Source organism: Lycium barbarum, chromosome 4 (genome assembly GCF_019175385.1).
Source record: "Lycium barbarum isolate Lr01 chromosome 4, ASM1917538v2, whole genome shotgun sequence".
NCBI lineage: Eukaryota > Viridiplantae > Streptophyta > Magnoliopsida > Solanales > Solanaceae > Lycium > Lycium barbarum.
In genome coordinates, this window is record NC_083340.1 from 391,482 (window position 1) to 406,620 (window position 15,139).

A 15,139-nucleotide genomic window follows, 5' to 3' on the forward strand; every position below is an offset into this window, starting at 1 on the left:
TTCTCAGCTCCTCTTATTACTACTTTTTTAATACTTTAATGATAAATGAAGTGAAGGGGCAGTTATGGCTCGAAAGTTTTTGAGTTATATTGGAGGGAAGTAACCGGTTTATATTGGCAGTTGAGGAGTTCGTTGGTCGTTGCAGAGCTTATTAGAAACTATTTTTTATTTTTTTTTAAATAAGTGGTAAGAGTCAACATAATTCACGGGATCCACTGCTACAAATAAGACGATTTTATTAGCATAATTCACGGCAATATGACTTGACGAAGTAGAAATTTACAGTACAAAAAGGTTAGTCCGCTTGTAGTTTTGGTGACTAAAACCACATTCACAAATCACACTCAGAACCAATGTTTTAAAAGGTTGAAACTTGATTAAGACCTCGCCCTCAAAGTACTCATATATAAACACCTTAAACTGGTGGATTATTCAACTTTCATAGGGAGCTTCAGCTAGATGCGCTATAATGTAACAAAAATTTTACATTATTAAGTCATTTAAAGATAATTTACAGATAAGTCACCTTAAAATCTATATTTATTTATATATAGTATAAAGTTAGGCAAAAGAGGAGTGATATGACACCTCTTTTTTCACCAAGGATCCTATTTATCTTTTTTTCTCATTTTTTGGCTTTTCACTCATCATTTTGCTCAAAAACCTCTAATATATTTTCCCCTCATTTCTTAATTAAGTCCCTGTTAAATGTATTTATTTATATTTATAATGAAGATAATGGGGGGATTGTAGTGCCATGAAGAGTTATGACCGTAATAAGAATAATTGTAAAAGAAGATAATGAGAAGTCATAATATGTCTCATCTTGGTCACATATATAAAGGCATCCTAATATACAGTTCTGCAACATTTTTAATTGGCAATTACAGGTAGCTACGATGATAATTTTTAACAGTTTGAGGAATGATTTTTCAGAAAGAACCTGAGATCATCCCAAAAAATGCCCAGTAAATTTTTATTCCTTTGAAAGTGTGTAATTTCTTTTGGTTCAAAATAGTAACTTCATACTTTGTTGGACTCATTTCATATTTGAAGTAGTAATGTTGTTATGTTTACTACAGTATTATATTCATGTTTTATTTTGGCTTGAGGAAGAAAAAAGTTCTTGAATGGTGATCGGCTTGTGGTTGTGAATGTCTACAAGAGCACGAAAAAAATTCCTGATTGTCGTAAAATATGTAATTTAATTTGGTCGACGAGAGTAACTTATGTCTTTGTTAGAAGTCTGCTAACTACTAATCAAACGGTTTTTTCTAAGGGTATTTATATAGAAACGGCCAAGTGGTGTGATTCTTTTTGTTGTATTTTTCTGTTTTACGTTCTTTTTTATGTAAGGACTAATGTCGAAAAATACTAAAAAACATGATCGAAGTACACGTATATTAAATATATATATATATATATTAGATAAAGAAATTATTATTTATATAAAAAGGGACATAAATTTTATTCAAACTTCAACACTTTAAGAAATCAAGAAGATAGTTGATAATTTTATAGATTTTTTTTTTAAAAAAAAAATTGACAGTTTTTCCTACTTCTGTATTTTCTATTGTACAAGAAAAATTATATCAATTATTACTCCTCCATTCAAATCTTATTACTATAACCCCCGAATAATCTATATATAATTACAGGCCATTAATTGGCCCGGTGACGTGTTGTGCAGTAAAAGCACCCGTCTCCCTTTAATGACAAAAAAAACACTAAAGAATATAGTTGTAACTAGTAAGTCGTAACCCTTCAATTTATAGGTGTACCAAACAGTTGCCAATTGCCAACACCGAACTCTGTTCTCTCTTCCATATTCCATATAATATAAAAAAATCTCTTTCCTTTCTATGGACCGCTGAGATTCATCAAGGCCAAAGGGCAGCTACTTTAAAATGTATTCCTTCTGCGATGTTTGGTCTCTTAGAGCCTGTTTGGATGGGCTTATGGCTTTAAGCTGAAAACAGCTTATAAGTCAAAAAAAATAAGTTGGGGTAGCCCAACTTATTTTTTTTGGCTTATAAGTTGTTTTCAGCTTATAAGCTGCTTTAGATAAGTTAAGTCAAATTGACTCAATTATTTTTTTGAGCTTATTTTAAACACAAAATGACTTTAAGCTGGTCAGCCAAACACTCAAAAAAGCTAAAAACAGCTTATAAGCCAACTTATAAGCCAATCCAAACGGGCTCTTAATTTCTTAAATAGGGAAAGCGATTCTGGAATGTCAAGCTTTTAGTCGTCTGGCTTCAGTTTTCTGAGAAACAATTTATCCAGTAAGAATTGTCATTACTTTTTTCTCTAAGTCAACATCTGCTTCTATTTCATTTGGGTAATGAAGTAAAAGTCGATCACAAATCCACCACCACGTGCTGTATCGCCTCCCATAACTGCTCTGTCACTTTGATCACCAAGTAGGTTATCTTACCACGTTAGGATACTCATAACAAATAACCCTTCTTGGCTGTTTTAGACTTTTTCGCTGCTTACTTTTGACACTAGTGATTTAACCTTTCTTTGCAAGTGCAGTAAATTTGATTAATAAAAGTTATAATTTTTTCCCGTTGATATGTTGTTTGTATATACAAATTTGAGACATAAATTATGTGCTTATTTCCTGTCTTTTAAATTATTTTCAACTATCCGTGTAAATACAAAATATCCCTTTTTCTTTGATGTAGAATGTTGGAAGAAGAGCTGCCTGCATATGAGTTCTGTTGGTTTTTATTCTTTCTGGCTGGCAGTTGAGGAGAATCCTGGCTCGCCTTTTCTAACTCATCCGATTGTGATGCCATTAAATGCTAACCTTAAATAGGATGAGTCAATAGTTCCATTACTCGCAATAATGGTTGCTCATTTGTTTTTGTTTGTGCGTAGTTATCACCTTTGTGACGAAAGCTGGTGGCTTTTCTTTTGTTTTATGATGTATCTGTAGAGGTAGAGGACTGTGGTAAAGGAGCTAGAAAATAATTTGCCTTTGAGAAACTTGAAAAAGATATTGCCATTGCTTTCGAGTATCATTGTTTTTATATTGCCATTTACAAGGCTCTGCTCTTGATAATTTATTTGGCTCTACAAAATGATTTGTTTTCCTTCGTTGCAAAGAATTGCTGTTATTTCTTTCTTACAAACTATTGTAGTAACTGTTTAATGTTAAAATAGTGACCGTTATAGCTTTCTTGGTCTGTTGGGTTCTCTAATTTGGCTTTATTGTTCAGTTGTGCATATTCTTAAAATGTTGTGAGTTGATCTACTGAAGAGAATTACATTAAAAAAAATGTTTTTCAAGAGCAGAGAAGTTGCAGAACAGAACGACCTTCAAGAAGTGTAGTTTCTCGAAATGGAGTCTTTTTCTTTCTTTTGTAGTGTTTTGCTGAAATTCTTTTCACCACCAGATAAAGTTATTTACTTTAACGAAAGATTGCATTCAAGTTTTATTACCTTTGTGCATTTGTAATATGTTTGTATCTTCACTTTAGCTGTCTATTTTGGATCAGTCCAAGGTGAAAGTTAGCATTATTACAATTTATTTCACACGACAGATTTATGAACAAAATTTTGATATGAAGATTTGAAAGGAGGGTAAGTATACAGAAGATTTTTGAACTTCTCCTCCATTGTTCTCTGAAGCTCTTCGGTCTTCCCCTTGGAACTATCTTAAGACCTTAAAAAACTATATAGTTTATATAAAGAAAGGGGGAAAACCTGATCTGGCATCTTCCAATGACCAGCAATTAGATTTATCTCCTTTCTCTCTCTCTTTTTTTTTTTTTTTTTTTGCAATTTTCCGTCATTTTTTCCTTTTGTCTTACTTAAATACAACAACAACATACCCAGTTGAATCCCACAGTGTTGAGTCTGGGGAGGGTTAAGTGTACGCAGACCTTACCCCCTACCTTCCAAGGTAGGGACTTTTATCTTACTTAAATAAAATACAAAGACCAAAGAAAGTTTTGTCATTTCCCTGGTTTGTTGCTCCATGATGCCTGCCATTTCTGAATCCTACGAGATGCCTCCCCAACAGAATTCTAGGAGATGCCTCCACGATGAAAAGTCGCTTTTATGAGGAGAAGATTATGTCGTATTTAGTTGTTTGTTTCTATCATCGGTTAATGCAGAGAATGACGGGCAGTTTCTAATGTTGTTGGAGTATTTGACTCTACCAGTACTGATGGATTTGTACCCTGGATTCTTTGTGATCTGCACACCAAATTAACATCAGTTTGTGGTTTAATCCTGATAGTTTCCAATGCTCTATAATTAGTCTAACTAAGAGGTAAGTAAAGCTCCTTCTCAATAAGGTTATTATTCATTGTGGAGGCGTCTCCTAATTTCTTCTGGTTTAAAGAAGTTGTAACTAATCCCTTTTTTCTCAAAAGTTCAAAGAGTGTCCTTAGATGACTGTCAATTAGGTATATCTGAAGTTGGTGTCATCGAGAAATGGAGAGAGATTTCATCAGGCTTGACTGTAAAACAAGAAAAATTGAGGTATCATATTATTCTACTCCTCCCCCCCCCCCCCCCCCCCCCCCCCCAATCCCCATGTTTTCCCTACATCTTTGAAATCAATGAATTTGTCAATGATGAGTTGTTGTTTTTGTCCCTTTATTTTCAGTTTTAATCAGCTTCTTTATGTCATTAAAGATCAGTACTTCGTTTCACTATCTTTGTAACCGGGACAAATACTTTGGCTCTCTCCATGTGGATTATCAAGAAACTACACCAAAAACTAGAATTTTGCTCTTTTCCCGTTCATGAATTTCTTCATTTTTTTTTTTTTTAAAAAAAAAAAATCGCTGATGGAGTTCAGTAATGTAGTTCATAGATTTCTTCATCCTTGTTTGTAAAACATCTCTAATTATCGGATGATTTATGGAGTTCAGTAATGTAGACGAATATATCTTGTGTTTAAGTACAACTTTAGTTATTGTGAATACAATTCCATGTTATGTTTTATTACTTCGACAGGCAGGAGTTGAGACTGTAAAAGGTGAGGTTCATAGCTTTGTTGTAGAATGTAGAGAGTAGGAAAGTTTTGTATGGAACTTTCTTGAATATTTATCTTCAAACGCTGAAATGGGAGTGAATGGCAATCGCTGAAATGGGCGTGAATGGCGATGGACAAAGCAGATGAAGAGTCAGAGAGAAGGAGCAAGTTCTTGAACTGTTTGATACTGAAGAAGTTTTCTAGTACTTCTCAATTGATAAGGTCTGTTCTTCTATTGAGGACTTTTGTTGAACCTTTAGATCATTGACAGTACATAGTCTGAATTCTACTATGTAATTTCTGAAAAATTAATTTATGAGAGATTTTAGTTTGTATCTTGGATTGTACAATCATGAAATGTTTTAAAGGAAAAACTGGAAATGCTTAAAACAAAAAAAGACTTCATGCGTTGAGCCTTAAAAAAACAACCTTTTGACCTAAGACAGTATGAGTATTAAAACGGAAAGGCCGAAAGGCTGAAGGAGGAGGGGGTGGGAGCAATATATGACTAAGTACCTATGGTAGTCCCTGAATAATTATGCAAGAAAATATGATTTCTTCTACTGGGCATGTCAAGATTATTCTTCTTTGATTCTTTTTCTTTTTATATTGTGCTTCAATTTTCTCTTGTTAATGTCATTTAACTTCTCCTCTTTATTTGATTGCCTGAGCCGACGACGAATTCAAAGGTTCCTTCTCCTCTTTTCTCTCTTTTTGTGCTTCAAGTTTTCTTTTGATATTCTCACATCTAACTTGTCTTAATTTGGTAGCCTGATTCAACCGCGAATTCCAAGATTCCTTTTTTTGGTTTCCAACTCGGTATTCGGTGTCCGCATTGGAGCTTGACTAAATCCGATCGCGCGTTGCAGGGCCCATTTAGGGGCAGCGCTCTCAACAGGATTTTTTCCAAGGTTCCTTCTTAATTTACCTACTGATTTACTTTATTCACTGCTAAATGAGATGTAACAGTTGATTTGTTTTAATCGTTCTTCTTATATACGATATAATCATTTCTCTTTGATTTCTTCGATGCAGCAGTTTAGATCTTCATAGTACAACATGATGATACTTTTATTAACAATTGTACCGGGGAAGAATACCTCTATGAGCTAAAATTTTAAGATTAAAATTTAGAATTGATCCATGAATGAAAGGGAACGATGTCTACGGCTAATTCTAAGCCTAACAAAAATGGGCCAGAGTTTTATCAACTGCTCAAACTTCCATCTTGATGAAAAACCAGAAATGTAATAAAGGAATTAGTTGCTTCGTTCTGTTGAACAGGTGATAGCTGGTGATTGTGATGATATGTACCTCAAAAGCTCAAAGTACTGCCAACAATCAGTATTACCCTTCGTAAAAGGTAACTTTCCTTAATGTAACTTTGATTTAATTTGAGTTTTATATACTTTAATACTACTTAAATCATTTCTAATATTCACATTTTGAATGAACCCAATTACCCAAATATTTGTTATTTATAAGCGTTTTCATTTGCATAAAATCGAGAGCTAATACATGTTTGCGCGAAGTGCGGGCATATTGACTAGTTACTACTATAACAGATGAAAGTGGAACTGAGACAGAAAACATACTACCAATTTAACAGTTGACGGTTGGTGGAGAAACAATAAAAAACAAAGAATTTCACGCAGGGGCGGCATTACCCCCAAGCTACCAGCGCAGTGGCTTTAGCCCTCAAAAACATTTGAGGCCTCAATCCAAATTGAACTTTATAGTTGGCAACCTAAAGCATTCATAAGTGAATTTTGAATCTAGGTGATGTTTCGCAGAAATAGTTTTTTTTTCTCTCTCTTTTGATTGAAATCTAAATGACCGAGTAGATCAGATTAAAAGTGCATTTCGAGTGTGTTGCCTCTTAGTTACTGTCATTTGTCATTCTACAAGAAACTCATTCTTAATTACACGGGTCAATTATACATAACACTGCTTGCTTCTTTCCATTATTTTTCAGCGATTTTCAAAATATAATATGTCCCCAGATTCAGATAGACTGCTGAGTATTCACTATTCAACGTGGAACAAGTTAGTCAAATGTCTGAAAATTCATTTCAAGCATTTTAAGGGTCTTAGAATCCTAGAGGAACCAAGAGTTCCTCTGGAAAGCTCTTGCTTACATGCTGAATGCATAAAACGAAAAGTAAACAGCTAAATTGTAATATCTAGTGCAACTTTCATGCCACAATTATCTTGAGGGACCATACGGATTTCCTGATCCTCTTCCTCTGCTACAAGACTTAGTTAATAAAGCATAGTTGAACTCTATTTCAATCAAATATATGTGACTCCATCCACTACTACTTTGCTGTGGATTCTGCAGATAAGAAAGCAAGAGCCCCAATTAGTGGTGCATTAATGTAAGTAGCAGGCTCTGATTGCTGATAATTGTTCCTATCATCTTCAAAGTTATCTTTACTATCAGGACCACCCACGATGGCTCCGACAAGGACATTTGGATTAGGCGAGCCCGAGTTCAAAGACTGGAACCCATCATTGCATCCAATGTGACCAGGATGTGTATGTACTGACGGTAGAGATGAACCTCTATGGTGCACACGAAGTGGATACTTTTGTCCGAAACCAACCATGTACGACATTCTTGCTGGATTATCTCCTAATATGTAGTCCACTTGTTTCTTTGCAAGCTCGACGAGCTTCTCTGCTGGAAATTTTGAGCTCCCACATGACACAACTCCTCCATTTGACCTCAAATATTTGGCATAGGTTGATAGGAGAAAGGATGATGCTGTCACGTATTGGAGATTGCTCCCACCTCCTTTGAACAGAAGCCCCCCTGCACACATTTGTCTCATATGTTAGACTTGAGTAATTTCGATTAGTGCTGGCTCTCTAACTGCATTGCGGATCCAAAGTTCAAACTAAACTCGTTGTAATTTTGAAATTATAGGTTCAAAGTTTAGTATTCCCTCTATCCCAATTTATGTGACACTTTTCTCTTATACTGACCTGGGGTATACTGAGCTTGAAAGCTAGGTGAGCCTGGAATTAGAGAGCAGATATAATTGTCTGAGTGAACTTTGTATGCTTGGAATTCTTGAGTACTCTTCTCCAAAAAGTCCTGTGGAAATCAGTAGGAGAGGAGTGAGTTTATGGCTAAAAAAGTTTGAAGTTGGGCAGAGGCTAGAAGGAAAATAAGAACCTTTGAGAGGACAATTTTGGTTCCAGGTCTCTTGTCATCCCAACTGAAGGAGTAGTCATCTTCATCAGCACCCATAGTTTGACCGTTTGATTGGATATAAGAAAGATAAGAAGAGTCTTGTGAGGCTCTATGAAGCCATGATGCTCCCCATAGAAGTTCATCCTGAATATTTCATAATGTTGTTATGGCCAACATTAACCTCGTATGAAATAAGAGTGTACGTATTTACTACGAGTATATAATATTAAGTAACGTTTCGTCTTACTTTGTATCCAGAATAAGAGCAGTAAAATGGGCAGACGGCTGAACTTAGACTGTCGCTATAGGAACCTCTATACTTGTCAGCAAAATCAAACACCTGCAATAGTGCAAATGTGCTTAAAATTCTATGCACGTATATGGCGTGCTTAGGAAAACTTGTGTAATTACCTCTTGTGCAGTATGCAATAATTTAGAGGAGTAAGAAGGGTCAGAATCTTTGAAAACAATAGAGGCAGCAGCCAATGCAGCAGCAGTTTCAGCAGCAACATCAGAACCTGGATTTTGAGGGGACACTTTGTACACGTTGCGAGGCGTGTCCATGTCCTCGGGTCTCTCCCAACACCTGTGATCTTGGGTGGGGTCTCCTACTTGCACGTATAACGCGTTGGGGCTGGCTGTGGCTGCTTTAAGAAGATAATCGGTACTCCAACGAAGGGCTTCTTTGGCGTTGTCAAGTTGGTTGTGCATGGAGCTTCCAAATTCGATTACACTCCATGCTAGTAGAGTTGTGGTGAAGGCCATTGGCAATCCAAACTTAACATTGTCCCCTGCATCATAATATCCTCCTACTAGATCAACCTAAAACAAAAAACGAGAGGAGTTAGTCATTGTGTTTATATGTTGTGAGAAAATGTAGATGCTAATAGCCAATTGTTAGTACTTGGTACTCCTCGTCTGTAAAACATATCATAAGACATTTGTGTTTGCTTTAAAATCACGTCATTAAGGTTAAAATGAGAATTTTAAAGTTAAAATACTTTCAAGTATAAATTATGTGTCATTCTTTGGGGTAAACTAAAAAAAGTGTGTCACATAGAATGAGACAGAGGAGTAATGTAATCAGGCTAGTATGTTTGAGGATTACATGGTAACCGGAACCATCAGACAAGCCAGAATCACCCCTCCACTTAAGGCGTTGATTCGCAGGCAATTTTCCAGACCTCTGTCCCTCGAAGAAGAGAATGGATTTCTCAAGAGCATTAGAGTAATCTTGAGAGGTGAATGCAAAGGCAAAATTATGAGAAAGATTAAGTAAGAGGAGGAATGTGAAGCATAAAATCAGCATGTTAAATGAAGCCTTAATAGCATAGGCCATTTCTCAGCTCCCCTTGGTACTAATGTTCTAATACTTAAATGATAAATAGGGCGATGGGGTTAGTATGGCTCGAAAGTTTGAGTTACATTGGAGGGAATGCCTGTTTATATAGTTAGTAGTTGGAGAGTTCGTTGGTCGTTGCAGAGCTATTAGAAACTTTATATTATTATATTAAGAAAATATATCATGTTGTATAATTCACGGGATCAACTGCGACAAATGAGACGAATTTATTGCATGAAAAGAGGTAAAAGTTATCGAGGGTAGGGGAGGAGGTTCAAGAAAGCACTCAAAAGCTTTTTCCTTTTTTGGAGTGTTTGACATACAGACAATGACGACAAGAATAGATTACTTATTCTTACTGCACTGTTAAATCTCGTGCAGAACATCCGGTTTCTTTCCGCCATTACACTTCAATTTCATTGGAGATTAGACGTTTTGCCGCGACCTGGTATTTCTCTTCTTTTTCGGCAGACTTTGAATATGTTGAAATAGCATAATTCACGGCGTTAATAATAATGTGATTTTTTTTTTTTTCAAAGCCAAGTAGAAACTAGTCTGAAAAGTTCGTTTTATTAGTTCACTTGTAGTTTGGCGACTAAAACCGCATTCACATATTACTAAAAACCAATGTTTTAAAAAGTTAAGAACTCGCCCTCATGTCTAAACACCTTAAACTGGTGGATCATTCAAGTTTCACAGGGAGCTTAAGCTAGATACACTGTAATGTAACAAAATTTTTACATTATTAAGTCAATTTAACATAATTTACAGATAAGTCACCTTAAAACTTAGATTTGTAATCTTGAAAATAAAACAAGGTATCTATACAGTAGGTAAAAGTAACATGACAACATAAAAAATTATTTACCTGTGTACTATAAAGATTGTTCACATTTGCTTTGCGCCCATTTTTTGCTTCTGACTATAAAAGAATGGTAATGTGTTTTCTGTTATTTAGTGTATTAATCTAATCTTAAATTTTATTTTTGCAATAAACAGTTAAAGTTTATTGGAAATATTCCATCTCCTATCATGTTGCCCATCCTAAACCTCAACTTTACATTCTGCTGAAGTTTATATTTTATAATTTCAGAACATGATCCCTTTCTAAAAACAATAGTAATAATTAGTTGACACCAACCACCTAGTAGAACTAGTTAAGCGTGATTTAGTAAAGTAGTAAGAAAATTATGAAGCGTAATCAAGGGGGTGGGAAAGTAACAAAATTGGGACTTTGTCAGAAAGAAAATTGGAACGTATTTTTGGCGTTTTTTGTTTGTAATTTTCCCGTCCACACCAAGTCACAAGACTCTGTTTCAACAAGACTTCCATTCACGTGTTGTTCCCAAATTAACGTAGACATGCAAATTCCCTACAAAATAGAGGTGAGGACAGGATAGAAGCATCACTTTGGATATTGGAACAAAAAGATCCACATAGTCCAAAGGTTTTGGCTAGAAAAGTTTGGCCTCACCGATTACTCAAAATATTCATGTGACTGATCAATCCAATTCTACTGCTACCAATTATCATAGAGTCTAAAACTTTATCTCTCTCACATGGGTATTCAACCGTTTCTATCTCTCGGGACCATCTTTTATACCCTAATACAAAATTATAGTGGTATCCGTGGTATGCGCAACTCATGTGGTATCCAAGCCAGTTTATGTATACCTACTATACTTGTCACCGCCACAAATATCAAATAGCTTTGTCCATCAAGACTTGGACAATGAAAATGAATCAGCTAATATTTTTGAACATGATATCTCATGATTTTTAACCCACTTTAATAATCACTAGGCTACACTTTTTAGATGCAAGTTACCGTGATTATAAAATGTAAATGTATAGTATGTTTTCAAAGGCGAGTATTTAACTAAATATATGAGGTATAACGAAAATTGTTTAATTTTAAGTTGGATAAAGTTTTGTTTATAAATTTATTTTTTAAGTAAATAAGAAAAAAGAAAGAGTTGATCTACAATATTTTGGTCTTTTAAGTCTTTTTAATTTAAGAATTGTTAATCCCGGTATCCGAATCCCATATTGAATCCGGTATAATACAATCGCACAATCATAGTATGAAATAAACAAGAAATACAATTAAATACGGGATAATGTCAAATAGCTGTAACCAAATGATCCCTATATTATATCAGAAAAATTAAACAAACTTCTGCACGTTGATATTATAATATTGTAAGTACTTATTTTTGAACTGATCCAAAAGTCAAACGTAGTCATCCTTCTATACAGTGCTATCTAAGGATGGACATGGTACGGTATGATACGGTATTTGAAATTTTGATATGCTAATTTCAAATTTTGGTTTCTAAAAATACTATACCATTATCATACCAAATTAATTCGCTATGGTTCGGTATTTTTAAGTACGGTTATGGTATTTTGCGGTACGGTACTTCGGTTATCATAGTTTGTTCGACTTTAATTTACATATACTCATATTATAGAGAATTATGACTTTGCCTATTCACGTTCACGAAATGTCTCAATTATATCGTGCTAAAACCTCACACATGTAAAAATATTCAAAAGAAAGTACAAGCAATCCCCTTCGTAAATTAGTTACACAAAAAAGACAGTTCAATCAAGAAAAGGTAGAATTTCAACGTCTAAACAATTAGTTTTGTGCTAATACTAATTTATGTATTTGTTAGTATTATAATATTAATATATATGAATTGTATATGTAACAATAAACTTCTGTGTGGTATTCGGTATTTCGATATTTTCTTTAAAAATACTAAATACCAAACTTTCTAAAAATGCATACCAAATACCCTACAAAATACCTTAATACCGAAACCACGATATAAAATAATTCGATTTCGGTATGGTAATCCATATGTACCATACCATGCCCCGTCCTTGTGCTATCTATAAGAATCTTCCCGATTTCTCTTCACATTCATCTTAATTTCTTTCACAAGACGTTTTTAGGCGAGAAACCATGAGAGCATGTGCCTGATTGTCTCATTTGTCAACTGAAAAAACCTGAATCAACAGGAAAAAGTAGAGGCGCATCGACATACAAGAACTATTTTTTGGCACTTTATTATGGACATACTTGTTGAAGTAGACAAAAAAAGAAGAATATAAGTGATGAAGCATATGCCACCCTAACATGCTTCAATTAAGACAGACTTGTGCGGCTTGATTTCTGCAGCTTTTCAGATGTTCTGCCAAATTAGAGAAAGACACAGAGACCAACTATAGCTCCTTAATATTCTCTTGCTTCAACCTGATAGGACTTGTTTCGTCTAAACTAAAAGGGAAAAAGATTAAATATATCCCTCTACTTTATTTTATCAATTAATTTTATTCTCCGTTAATGATTGTGAATAAATATATTTCTGCAGTCTTCAAACTTAACACTTTTATCCCTATTTAGATGAAAAATCCCAAATACTCTTAAATTATCTGATTTCAAAAAAAAATACCCAATCCCTTTCCTAACCCGCCCCGACCTAGCCTTTAAACGCAGCCCAAAACTAAAACATAACGTAATGATTTAGAGCCCGTTTGGATTGGCTTATAAGTTGCTTATAAGCTGTTTTCAGCTTTTTTGAATGTTTGGCTGGCCAACTTAAAGTCATTTTGTGCTTAAAATAAGCTTAAAAAAATAATTGGGCCAGTTTGATTTAGCTTATCTAAAGCAGTTTATAAGCTGAAAATAGCTTATAAGCCACAAAAAATAAGTTGGGTTACCCCAACTTATTTTTTTTTAGCTTATAAGCTGTTAGTCCATCAAGCTTCACAAACCGTGCAAGCAACAAAATGCTTATGTAATACTATACATATATACATATAGTTATCAAAATAATAGACCAATTTCAGTCTAATTCACATGAATTGCCAAGTTGGAACCTGGGACTAAAATCAATTACTTATACATCAACAATTCACAAAATATACGGACAATTACAGTCGATTTCCTCCTAGTGAACACCAAAAAGAGAAAGCAAAAACAAAACATAAAGACTAAAAAGATGAGAACAAGAGAGAAGACACTAAACAGAGTTCACTATTTATATAAACAGAGAAGGCTTAATCTTGAAATTCAAGCTGCAAAAGTAAACTTGCTGTTCCAGATCCCAGGGAGCTAAAAAAATACCATCTTTCTATACTAACTGATCTTTACTCTACAGAGAGCATTGAAATTAAGCACCTAATTGATGTATAATTAATAGCTGGGTCGGGTCAGGAAAGAAATTGGGTATTTTTTTATTTTTTTTTTAAATCGGGTAATTTAGGAGAATTTTGGATTTTCCATCCAAATAGAGGCATAAGTGTTAAGTTTGAAGACGGCAGGGCTATATTTTTTCACAATCACTAACGGAGGATAAAATTAGCTAATAAAATAAAGTAGAGGGTATATTTGACCCTTTTCCCAAATTAAAATCATAACATGCCTCGTCCCAGTAAAATAATTACTCCTTTTGTTCTATTTTATGTAATAAAGTTACTATTTGAAAAGTTAACAAGTATGTTTTCAACCGTAATTATTTTATCTACTTTTAAAAAAAATTGAATTGTTAATTATATTGTGACTTATAGTGTGTACTTTTTATATAGTTTAATTCTCGTACTCTAAATCGTATCAATTAAAATAAGAGAGGGAGTAGTATCTGCTAGATTACAACTAGCACACTTTCTAAGTAGTAACAAACAGTATTAGTTTTGAACAAAATTCCTCTCCCTAATCATGCATAGAGAAGGAAGAAACTATCTCATTTTACTTCTTATAACATGGAATTTTTGGAGCAGAATTTTCTAATGTGGTGGAGATATAATATGCTATGAGACATCTGTTGTACAAGCTGGTTTGCCCGAGAGGTTAAGGGGGAAGACTTAAGATCTTCTGCACATAAGTGCGCATGGGTTCGAACCCCATAGCCAGCATTAATAAATTTACTTAGTATTTGATTTTTGATTTTGCTAATCTTTAGAATTTCTTATGTTTTGATAACAAGATTGTGTAGAGTATGTCTGCATCTCAACCAGGGGATGTAGCTCAGATGGTAGAGCGCTCGCTTAGCATGCGAGAGGTACGGGGATCGATACCCCGCATCTCCATTCAATCAATATGGTGTTATCTTTTTTTCTTTTTATCTGCGGGGTGGTGGGGCAAATGCTGGCTGCTGAACTTTTGCACATCATATAATGTTGCCCAACAATTAATTGAAACATGAAATAGCTTATTTTCTTTCTTTGGCCTAAACAACTGTAATCTGAGGTTACTACCGTCCCTTTAATTATTACTGACCCTTCCTTATTACTGCATATGATTATCCATAAGCCTGGCAACCGGTTCAAACTGGGCCGGTAACCGATTAGTAAACTGGCCGGTTTCCGATCTAAAAATCGGAACCGGCCACCGGTTCTAGTTTACCGGTTTCAAACTGGAAACCGGACCAGACCGGTCCAAAACGTTTCAAAACCCCCTTTTTTTTGTTTTTTTTGTATAGTATATATAAAGTTTATAAGTAAAGTTTATATATTTATTGACTAACAGCATATAAGTATATCTATATATATTGTAAGCATATAACTTAATATAGATATACGTATATGTTGT

The 15,139-nt window shown here is 34.5% G+C and overlaps 2 protein-coding genes and 2 non-coding genes across 12 annotated transcripts; 3 read left to right on the forward strand and 1 right to left on the reverse strand.

The window, feature by feature from the left end:
• The first annotated feature begins 1,997 nt into the window (after positions 1-1,997).
• LOC132634707 (uncharacterized) lies at positions 1,998-7,577 on the forward strand. 9 transcript variants are annotated; one of them, XR_009580319.1, is made up of 6 exons: positions 1,998-4,497; positions 4,978-4,999; positions 5,140-5,218; positions 5,767-5,907; positions 6,281-6,359; positions 7,338-7,474. XR_009580319.1 is itself a non-coding variant. In XM_060350729.1 (4 exons), the coding sequence occupies exons 1-4, from the start codon at positions 4,450-4,452 to the stop codon at positions 7,376-7,378; spliced, it is 309 nt and encodes a 102-aa protein (XP_060206712.1). In that variant the 5' UTR covers positions 1,998-4,449; the 3' UTR covers positions 7,379-7,474. The 9 variants fall into 9 exon arrangements, 1 of the variants encoding a protein (XP_060206712.1); XR_009580318.1 differs by having other exon boundaries at positions 2,001-4,497; positions 5,140-5,907; XR_009580314.1 differs by having other exon boundaries at positions 2,004-4,497; positions 4,978-5,218.
• On the reverse strand, positions 7,044-9,665 carry LOC132634706 (endoglucanase 1-like). Its single transcript, XM_060350728.1, has 6 exons — positions 9,304-9,665; positions 8,607-9,017; positions 8,443-8,535; positions 8,178-8,339; positions 7,985-8,096; positions 7,044-7,811 (listed from the first exon to the last, which is right to left on the reverse strand). Exons 1-6 carry the CDS (start codon positions 9,532-9,534, stop codon positions 7,315-7,317), a joined length of 1,506 nt encoding a protein of 501 aa, XP_060206711.1. The 5' UTR covers positions 9,535-9,665; the 3' UTR covers positions 7,044-7,314.
• A 4,715-nt stretch (positions 9,666-14,380) lies between these two features.
• On the forward strand, positions 14,381-14,463 carry TRNAL-UAA (transfer RNA leucine (anticodon UAA)). The gene has a single exon. It is a non-coding gene; the product is annotated as a tRNA-Leu (tRNA).
• Positions 14,464-14,564: 101 nt separating this feature from the next.
• TRNAA-AGC (transfer RNA alanine (anticodon AGC)) lies at positions 14,565-14,637 on the forward strand. Its single transcript has one exon. It is a non-coding gene; the product is annotated as a tRNA-Ala (tRNA).
• Positions 14,638-15,139: the final 502 nt, after the last annotated feature.

Coding starts and splice junctions, on each gene's coding strand:
- LOC132634707 (XM_060350729.1), top strand. CDS start 4,450: ATGGAGAGAGATTTCATCAGGCTTGACTGTAAAACAAGAAAAATTGAG. Junction 4,498..5,766: donor GTAAAACAAGAAAAATTGAG/GTATCATATTAT, acceptor TTAATTTGGTAG/CCTGATTCAACCGCGAATTC. Junction 6,360..7,337: donor AGTATTACCCTTCGTAAAAG/GTAACTTTCCTT, acceptor TGGATTCTGCAG/ATAAGAAAGCAAGAGCCCCA.
- LOC132634706 (XM_060350728.1), bottom strand. CDS start 9,534: ATGGCCTATGCTATTAAGGCTTCATTTAACATGCTGATTTTATGCTTC. Junction 8,536..8,606: donor TATTGCATACTGCACAAGAG/GTAATTACACAA, acceptor GCACTATTGCAG/GTGTTTGATTTTGCTGACAA. Junction 8,097..8,177: donor CCAAAATTGTCCTCTCAAAG/GTTCTTATTTTC, acceptor TGATTTCCACAG/GACTTTTTGGAGAAGAGTAC.